Source organism: Mus musculus, chromosome 13, assembly GCF_000001635.26.
Source record: "Mus musculus strain C57BL/6J chromosome 13, GRCm38.p6 C57BL/6J".
In the NCBI taxonomy this organism is placed as follows: Eukaryota; Metazoa; Chordata; class Mammalia; order Rodentia; family Muridae; genus Mus; species Mus musculus.
Window position 1 is genome coordinate 61629667 of NC_000079.6, and position 10206 is coordinate 61639872.

Below are 10206 nucleotides of genomic sequence, written 5' to 3' on the forward strand. Positions count from 1 at the left end.
CTTATCTCTCTCTCCTATAACAATCAGAAGATATATAGTGGGTTGCAATTAGAGTAGACTTTTTAACATGATACAACTTTAAAATTAATTGCTTTTCCAAGTTCATTGCAAATACATCAGTGACCACATTCTGTAGAAAATCCTCATAAGTACTATTAATATGAAAATGTTTCTATTACTCCAGGTTCACTTTGCAAATATAGGACACCACACAGTAAAGGGAAAAGTGGAATACACTTATTGTGGTAATGGTCTAAGTTCTTCCACTTCAAATATGTGAAAAACCTTTTATAGAAAAAGAATATACAATGCTGAGCGAGGTAATAAGTGTTGATTAACTTTACAGGCATGAAAGAAGTCAGAGTGCAGAGAAAACATTTGAGTATACTCAATGTGATAAAGCCTTCATTTTACATGCTCACAGTCATGCGCAAAGGCGTGAAAGGATTGATACAGAAAAGAAACCCCATGGAGTTATTCAATTTTTTGAAGTCTTTGCACATTATACCTGTCTCCAAATACAGAAAAGACCACAAATCCTAAAGAAACCCTATGAATGTAATCAGTGTGGGAAATCTTTTGCAAATCACAGTAATCTTAAAAGGCATGAAAGAACTCATAAGGGAGAGAAACCCTATGAATGTGATCAATGTGTTAAGGCATTCACACGTCACTATAGTCTCCTACAACATAAAAGAACACATACTGGAGAGAAACCCTGTGCATGTAATCAGTGTGATAAAGCCTTCGAAAAGAACACTCAGCTTAAATGTCATGAAAGAATTAATACTGGAGAGAAACCCTGTGAGTATAATCAATGTGGTAAAACATTTGCATGTCACAGTAATCTCCTGCAACATAAAAGAAAACATACTGGAGAGAAATGCTACAAATGTAATCAATGTAGTAAAGCCTTTACAAATCAGAGTCGTCTTAAAAGGCATGAAAGAATTCATACTGGAGAGAAACCCTATAAATGTAATCAATGTGATAAAGCCTTTTCACAACATTTTTATCTGCAAATGCATGAAATAAGCCATACTGGTAAGAAACATTATCAATGTAAACAATGTGGCCAAGTGTTCCAACATCTCCGGACTCTTCATGTGCACGAAAGTACTCATAGTGGAGAGAAACACTACAAATGTAATGAATGTGATAAAGCCTTTTCACTACACAGTAGGCTCCAGACACATGAAAGAATTCATACTGTAGCAAAGCTGTCAGAGACCATCCTGTGAGAAAGTGAGCCCTTCACAATCTCCCTAACAGGCCAAATTGCCTTGTACTAAGAGCTGGTTATCAACCCCCTTTCCTCCCTATTCCTTTCTTGGCACTTGAGGCTGTAAAAGCTGAATTATAGTCCCCTCTTCCCTATCTCTTCCTGAGTTCCCATGCCATCCAAGGACATGAGTTACGCCTGAGCCCAGCTTGACCCCCAAGGCTGTCAAGGAGGATCGATGTTCCAGAGATAAGATCCAGAGTGCCCGCTGCCTGGCGCCTGACTTCAGCCCCCATGTCAGCAGATGCCCACTTCTTTGTTCCTTGTATAATTCTCCCTCAACCCCTCCCATATTCCCCGCGATATATGCTTTAAAAAGAAGGCACCTCAGCCTAATAAACAAGACCTTGATAGGTTAACATCTACTTGGTCCTCCGACGCTCTTTCGTTTACTTCCATTTCCTTCCAGGTTCTCGGTCCCCCTCGCACCCACGAATAACTGAATCCCGCGGGACGGGATAAGTGGCACCCGACGTGAGGGCGAGGTCCGGATTGTAATTCCTAATCGGTGGAGGTTCTAGAGAAGTTCGTCGAGACCCCAACAATTCAGAAGCAGTGAAGGACCCCTTCCGCTGCTCATGGAAGAGCGAGAAGTCCTTGGTGAGTTGAGTCATCTCCACTTCAGGTTATGGGAAATAAGCTATCTAAAGAGGCAGCATTCATCAAAGGTTTAAAGATAGCTCTCAGAGAAAGAAGAGTACGAGTTTAAAAAAAAGATTAGATAGACTTTTTATTTTCATAGACCAGGTATGTCCATGGTTTATTATAGATGAAGCAGAGAAAGGTAGGTAGAGATTTATATGATAAACTAGCTAATGAGGGTCCCGATGCGGTCCCTGCAACTGTCTTTTCTGTCCTGATGCGGTCCCTAAAACTGTTTTTTCTTATTGAAGAGTAACTATCAGAAGCAGCCACTGTACCTCCTCTCCCTTCTCTGGAAGTATTCCCAGAAGAAGGAGATAATGAAGTAGACTCTGAACATGAGAGAAAGAAAATAAGTTTTTAAAAAGCAGTTATCCCTGTTTGAGATCTTTTAGCAAAAAAAAAAAAAGAGAAAAAAAATGAAAATAAGCTATTTCAGAGCTCTCCTGGAGACAGAGGGAAAGCGAGAGACGTCCCATTTTCTCTCTGCCTCCTATAGAGATATTCTTAGCTCTGGTTAGTATATCTGTGTCCCTTTGAGACACCAAGTTCTATTCCCTGTCTGTCTATTGTCTGTTTTTAGTGCACCAAAACAAATTGTCCATATATCTGTCAATTCATGTTTGTCTTTGTTTTGTGGTTTGAATGATTATTGTTCTGTGTTTCATGTTGAAAAATATAAATGGTTAAAACTTGTTTAAAAAGCAGTTTCAAAATTACACAGCACAAGTTGATAAGTTAGCTACACTGTGGCTGGGAGCCAAGTATAGCTGAAAAAGCCTTGCTGAGGGCCCGATTACAAACGGAGCTCTTAAAGGGGCAGGCAGCCTTTTGCTTATAACAGAAGGTTAGAATCTTTCTAAACAACATGAACAAACTCAAGAAACAAGGTCTTTAAGGATACTTCAACATAGGGATAGTCTTTGAGCCAAGACTCTGGCAGAGTGTTTAGATTAAAAAAGGTTTGTATTTGGGTTAAGGCTGAGCTCAGAGGGGAGCAGCCTCAGCGCGGCTTGTATGGCACTTCTTATAGCCTTATTACAGACCTAGCCAGATGTTGTTCTAAATAAAATTTAAAATCAACGTTTATAAAAGGTCAATTAGGCTGTGGAATTTATCAATACATTGTGATTTGACTTACCTACTTTATATAAAGTTATAGTGTACAGAGTTTGCTTACATGTATAAGTGTCTGTTCCTTGTTCCAAACAGCCATTAATTTGGTTATTGCAGAATATTAATGCTTGATCTATTGCATACCATCATATAAAGTAAAATTGATAATCATTATCCTAAGATAGTTTAAAAAATTATTTCATGCATGCTTGTATATCTTCTAAAATTCATGCATGCATGCATCCCATTTACTGTGTTTAAAAAATAGCCTTTATATGAGAGAAAAGTATATGTAATTTAAATCACATGATTATTCTTTTGAGTTTCCTCCTGTTTCAGCACAGATAATTAAATTGTGTGCTAAAGATGGTGTTTAAAAATGTTGAACAATCAAACTTTAAGTTGTATATTAATAGTCAATATTATACCTCAGAGCTTGCAATTGCTTGTGCAACTTATAAGAAAAAATACTGTTTCTTTTAGAAGACTGTTTTTAGATAGTTAAGAAATTGTCCTAGGTCGCCTGGAAAAGACCCCTAGGATTTGCTTTTGTGCTATAGAGGTTTACATAAAGCTTTAACTGATAAAGATTACAGATAGCTCCTGAAAAGATACAAACTCAGGATCCTTATAATTATTTGGGTTTTAGACTTACTGATCAAACTGTTTTTCCCTAGACGATAGTTATTTGCAGAGACAACTTAAAGACTTTCTCTTATTTCTAATTAATAAATATAGAAATTATACACATGTGACTATAATAACTTTTCAAACATTCTAGTTACAATCTCTCTTCAAGAGAAACAATTGAAAGTGTAATTAGTCACTGTCCATATTATATTAAAACCAACTATAACAGTCCAGTATTTAAGTGGTTTTGTCAAAAAATTTTTTAATTCTCAAAGACAAGGTATTATAAAACTTTAAAACTCTATCTTCTTAAAAACAAAAAAAGGGGAAAAATTATACCCCCTGTACATTATTTAAATCATACTTTTATTGTTAAGAGTTTTAAATTTTAGATGTCTAAGAACTTAATAAATGCCTCATAGTATCTTAAAACTAAACATAATCATGTCTAGGTGAGATGAAAAGGATCCATTCATTGACACATGGCATGAGCCTAAACAGAAGGTTATTATGGGGATAAGGGGGCAGTGTTTCTGTTTTATCCACAGAATGCTGCAAAAGCATGCTAGCTTCCAGAATGATTCGTGTGACAGACTGACCTGTGAGTTCATGAGTGCCCTGGCAGTGATGACAAGAAAGCTGTGTTGAGTGCACAGAAAAAGAAGAATCAGGGAGAGCAGACACTTACAAACAAGATGAAGAAACTTCCTATCATCGCCATGGGCTACAGCAAGGAGAGCCGACCTAGTGTCCACTTGAGGACAACTATAAATGATGACCCGTGGGGCAGAGAGACTGCTAGTGTATTTAACAAGATTTCATCAGAGACACTGTTTTTGGCCATTCAGGACAACTCCCCTATAGCTGTGAAAGCTTTTGTACCTTACCTATATGCTATATTGTTAGATAATTTTAAGAGTTAAGATCACCAATCTTAACAAGTCTTTTCATATTCATTGTAATTGTTGTCAATTAACTAATCCTGTGGATTCTAATTTAGATAAGGAATTTGCTGTTATGATTCTGTTAAAGAGACCACCTTATGTTTTGCTGCCTGTTAAAATTAGGAAATGATCCTTAGTTTAAAAAATCCAGAAATACAAACTTGAAAAAGGTCAAATGAGCAATTTTTAGATTTACTGCTTTAGTTGCAATTTTAACTTCAATATCTACCACAGCTTTAGATCAACAGCTGCATACTGATCATTTTGTTAATAATATGCATAAGAATATTAGCGACTTATTGTAGATACAAAATTAGAGGCAAAGGTTAATGTCTTACAAGTAGTGGTCTCAACAATAAGACAGGATATAACATATTAAGGCTACAAAGACAGAAATTTCAGGTATTAGAAGAATGCTGTCTTTACTCTGACAAGACTGGCTTAGTTCAAGATAACATAGACAAAGTTAGACCTAGTTTAGAAAAGAGAAAACAACAGAGAGAAACAAGAATTTTGATATAAAAATTGGTTTTCTACTTCTCCTTGGGTCACTACCTTGCTTCCCACACTTTTGGGACCTTTCTTGGGTATTCTGCTGCTTTTGTCTTTTGGCCCCTGGGCCTTTAGAAAATTAACCAGTTTTGTAAAGTCGCAGATTGAAGCTGCTTTAAGTAAGCCGGTTGCAGTCCACTACCATCAGCTACATGTCCTGGGCTCAGACGAAGAAGATCCTCTTCCCACCGAGGCAGAAACAACAACTCGTCTCCAGTTTTCCACCCTTGCTGCTGATGCAGAGTCCCTTGGTTCCTCAGGCTTTGGAGACAATAGAGACAAAGAGGAGTGACCTCCAGCTCCTATTATAGCTTGAGAGCCACAAATTGTGGTGTTACAATCGGCATAATTCCTACAGAGGCCTTACTGAGTCTGAGGTTGACAATTCTCCTATGAGAGCTACACAGAACTCAGAACTGTGCATGCTGGTTTGTGATAAATACAAATCCAGTATGGGCCCAGCATGGGTGCAAACTAAATATTGCAGGGGAAGGTCCAAATAGACCGTTTCTGAGTTCCCTGAGAGACAAACCCGGTTTAGACGAGGTTGGTATCTAGTTTTAATTACAAGTAAAAAAAATTTTTTCTTTGAGGCTCTGCCTCCCCTCCCCAAAAGATACCAAGAGCCACAAGTGTGGGTCTGTGACAGCACCCACAGGAGGAATCGGGTCAATGTCCCCCCAGCCATGGTAATGCCCGCTCATCTAAAAATGAAAAGATTATTTGGTCACCTCAGTTAAGTGTGGCCTTATTAAATTTAATTCAGAAGGGGGAGATGTCAGAGACCATACCGTGAGAAAGTGAGCCCTTCACAATCTCCCTAACAGGCCAAATGGCCTTGTACTAAGAGCTGGTTATCACCCCCCTTTCCTCCCTATTCCTTTCGTGGCACCTGAGACTGTAAAAGCTGAATTATAGTCCCCTCTTCCCTATCTCTTCCTGAGTTCCAAGCCCAGCTTGACCCCCAAGGCTGTCAAGGAGGATCGATGTTCCAGAGATAAGATCCAGAGTGCCCGCTGCCTGGCGCTTTAAAAAGAAGGCACCTCAGCCTAATAAACAAGACCTTGATAGGTTAACATCTACTTGGTCCTCCGACTCTCTTTCGTTTACTTCCATTTCCTTCCAGGTTCGCGTTCCCCCTCGCACCCACGAATAACTGAATCCCGCGGGACGGGGTACAAAGCCCTTCAAATGTAATCAATGTGATAAAGCCTCTTCTCAAAACATTATTCTCCAAAGGCATAAAGGAATTCATAGTGGAGAGAAACCCTGTAAGTGTAATCAATGTGGTAAAGCCTTCTTGCATCCCTGGATTCTTCACACGCATGAAAGAATTCATAGTGGAGAAAAACCCTACAAATGTAATGAATGTGATAAAGCCTATTCCCAACTGAGTAGTCTCCAAATACATAAAAGAACACATACTGGAGAGAAACCCTACAAATGTAATGAATGTGATAAAGCCTTTTCACGACATGGTAGGCTAGAGATGCATAAAAGAACACATACGGAGCACCGGGGTGCCTTGCCAGCGGAGTCTTCCGACACCCATAAGGGCCCACACAGGATTCCCCAAGGGATCCTAAGATCTCTGGTGAGTGAAACACAGCATCTGCCCCAATCCAATCGCGTGGAACCTGAGACTGAGTTAACTAGGGAAGCAGAAAACCCAGGCCTGACCTGGGGCACAAGTCCCTTCCGCTCCACTCGAGCACCGGGGTGCCAAGCCAGCAGTCTCCCGACACCCGCAAAGGCCCACACAGGATTTCCCACGGGATCCTAAGACCTCTGGTGAGTGGAACACAACTTCTGCCAGGAGGCAGGTTCGAACACCAGATATCTGGGTACTTTCCCTGCAAGAAGAGAGCTTGCCTGCAGAGAATACTCTGACCACTGAAACTAAGGAGAGAGCTAGCCTCCCAGGTCTGCTTTTATAGAGGCTAAGAGAGTCACCTGAGGAACAAGCTCTAATCAGAGACAACTATAACAGCTAGCTTCAGAGATTACCAGATGGTGACAGGCAAACATAAGAATCCTACTAACAGAAATCAAGACCACTCACCATCATCAGAATGCAGCACTCCCACCACACCTAGTCCTGGGCACCCCAACACAACCGAAAATCTAGACCCAGATTTAAAAACATTTCTCATGATGATGTTAGAGGACATCAAGAAGGACTTTCATAACTCACTTAAAGAAATACAGGAGAGCACTGCTAAAGAGTTACAGGTCCTTAAAGAAAAACAGGAAAACACAACCAAACAGGTAGAAGTCCTTATAGAAAAACAGGAAAACACATCCAAACAGGTGATAGAAATGAACAAAACCATACTAGAACTAAAAAGGGAAGTAGACACAATAAAGAAAAACCAAAGCGAGGCAACGCTGGAGATAGAAACCCTAGGAAAGAAATCTGGAACCATAGATGCGAGCATCAGCAACAGAATACAAGAAATGGAAGAGAGAATCTCAGATGCAGAAGATTCCATAGAGAACATCAGCAGAACAATCAAAGAAAATACAAAATGCAAAAGGATCCTAACTAAAAACATCCAGGAAATGAAGGACACAATGAGAAGACTAAACCTACGGATAATAGGAGTGGATGAGAATGAAGATTTTCAACATAAAGGGCAGGCAAATATCTTCAACAAAATAATAGAAGAAAACTTCCCAAACAAAAAGAAAGAGATGCCCATGATCATACAAGAAGCCTACAGAACTCCAAATAGACTGGACCAGAAAAGAAATTCCTCCCAACATGTAATAATCAGAACAACAAATAGACTAAATAAAGATAGAATATTAAAAGCAGTAAGGGAGAAAGGTCAAGTAACATATAAAGGCAGGCCTATCAGAATTACACCAGACTTTTCACCAGAGACTATGAAAGCCAGAAGAGCCTGGACAGATGTTATACAGACACTAAAGGAACACAAATGCCAGCCCAGGCTACTATACCCGGCCAAACTATCAATTACCATAGATGGAGAAAACAAAGTATTCCACGACAAAATTAAATTCACACATTATCTTTCCACGAATCCAGACCTTCAAAGGATAAAAACAGAAAAAAAAAAAAACAATACAAGTACGGAAATCACGCCCTAGAAAAAGCGAGAAAGTAATCCTTCAACGAAACAAAAAGAAGACTGCCACAAGAAAAGAATGCCAACTCTAACAACAAAAATAAAAGGAAGCAACAATTACTTTTCCTTAATATCTCTTAATATCAACAGACTCAATTCCCCAATAAAAAGACATAGACTAACAGACTGGCTACACAAACAGGACCCAACATTCTGCTACTTACAGGAAACCCATCTCAGGGAAAAAGACAGACACTACCTCAGAGTGAAAGGCTGGAAAACAATTTTCCAAGCAAATGGTCTGAAGAAACAAGCTGGAGTAGCCATTTTGATATCGAATAAAATCGACTTCCAACCCAAAGTTATCAAAAAAGACAAGGAGGGACACTTCATACTCATCAAAGGTAAAATCCTCCAAGAGGAACTCTCAATTATGAATATCTATGCCCCAAATGCAAGGGCAGCCACATTCATTAAAGACACCTTAGTAAAGCTCAAAGCATACATTGCATACATTGCACCACTTTAATGCTTTCAAGTATCCTTTGCCTTGGCCATTGTGTGTTTTTTTTTCTTTTCCATTTTTTATTAGGTATTTAGCTCATTTACATTTCCAATGCTATACCAATAGTCCCCCATAGCCACCCACCCCCACTCCCCTACCCACCCACTCCCCCTTTTTGGCCCTGGCGTTCCCCTGTACTGGGGCATATAAAGTTTGCATGTTCAATGGGCCTCTCTTTCCAGTGATGGCCGACTAGGCCATCTTTTGATACATATGCAGCTAGAGTCAAGAGCTCCAGGGTACTGGTTAGTTCATATTGTTGTTCCACCTATAGGGTTGCAGATCCCTTTAGCTCCTTGGGTACTTTCTCTAGCTCCTCCATTGGGAGCCCTGTGATCCCATGGTGTGTTTTATGACAGCACTTAAAGTTAACTATAGAGAACTGTTCTGCGGACGATGAGAGCACAATAAATCTCCCCCTCCAATTACAGAAACCATGGAGGTTTTTTCTCAATCTAGGTCTAGAGCAGTTGGCCTCAATGCAGTGCCTTTGAGAGTAAGAGGCACCCCATGATAGACAAGTCTAGTCTGCCTCAAAGAATGAATCTTTTTAGCATCATAATGCTTGGGGTGGGGATAGGGGGGTTTTCAAGGGGAAACCAAGAAGGGTGATAACATTTGAAATGTTAGGAAATAAAATAACCATTTTTAAGAAAATAAGAACATAATACTTTATTGCCAACCAGCCCTACTTCAAATTACTTTTTTATGTCTCTCTTCTATACAGGATTATCATGCTAGGAACAGTGGTCCAAACACATAGGATAAATATATATGGGTACTTATTACAGATTCAATATGATGTGTTTATAAAAAGATAAAGATGTATAAGATATGTTCTATGGGGGTGTGGTGAGGTATGGGGGAAGGGAAGAGTCCAAAAGGGCAAGAGAGGAGCAAGTGGGAAGCAAGAGTAAGAGAGGGAGGAGGGGGCAAGCATCCCCTTTTATAGTGGGTCAGGCCTACCTGGCTGTTGCCAGGTAACTGTGGGGTGGAGTGTAGACAGAACGCTAACACTCCCCAAGTGTTAATAAGTCCTGTTGAGTCTGGAGTTGGTGGTGCACACCTTTAATCCCAGCACTTGGGAGGCAGAGGCAGGCAGATTTCTGGGTTTGAGGCCAGCCTGGTCCACAGAGTGAGTTCCAGGATAGCTAGGGCTACACAGAGAAAACCTGTCTCAAAAAAAAAAACAAAACAAAACAAATAAACAAAATCCTGTTGCTTATTAAAGACTGGAACTCTCCCTCCACTAGGAGAGTTAGCCTCATGCATTGAGTCCCCTATTTGGCTAATCAATGCAGCATGGTCAGTCCTTGAACCATATACACACATCTAATAAAATTGCTGTCAGCATGGGGCAGTGGTAGTGCACTCCTTTAATCC

General features: G+C 39.9%; 1 protein-coding gene across 1 annotated transcript; it reads left to right on the forward strand.

Moving 5' to 3' along the window:
• Positions 1-356: 356 nt before the first annotated feature.
• Gm21933 (predicted gene, 21933) lies at positions 357-6616 on the forward strand (the record flags this gene model as incomplete). The annotated part of the gene is made up of 3 exons (XM_017315660.1): positions 357-618; positions 871-1022; positions 6488-6616. Coding segments are annotated over 3 exons (543 nt in total), but the record flags the coding sequence as incomplete, so codon positions are not given.
• Positions 6617-10206: the final 3590 nt, after the last annotated feature.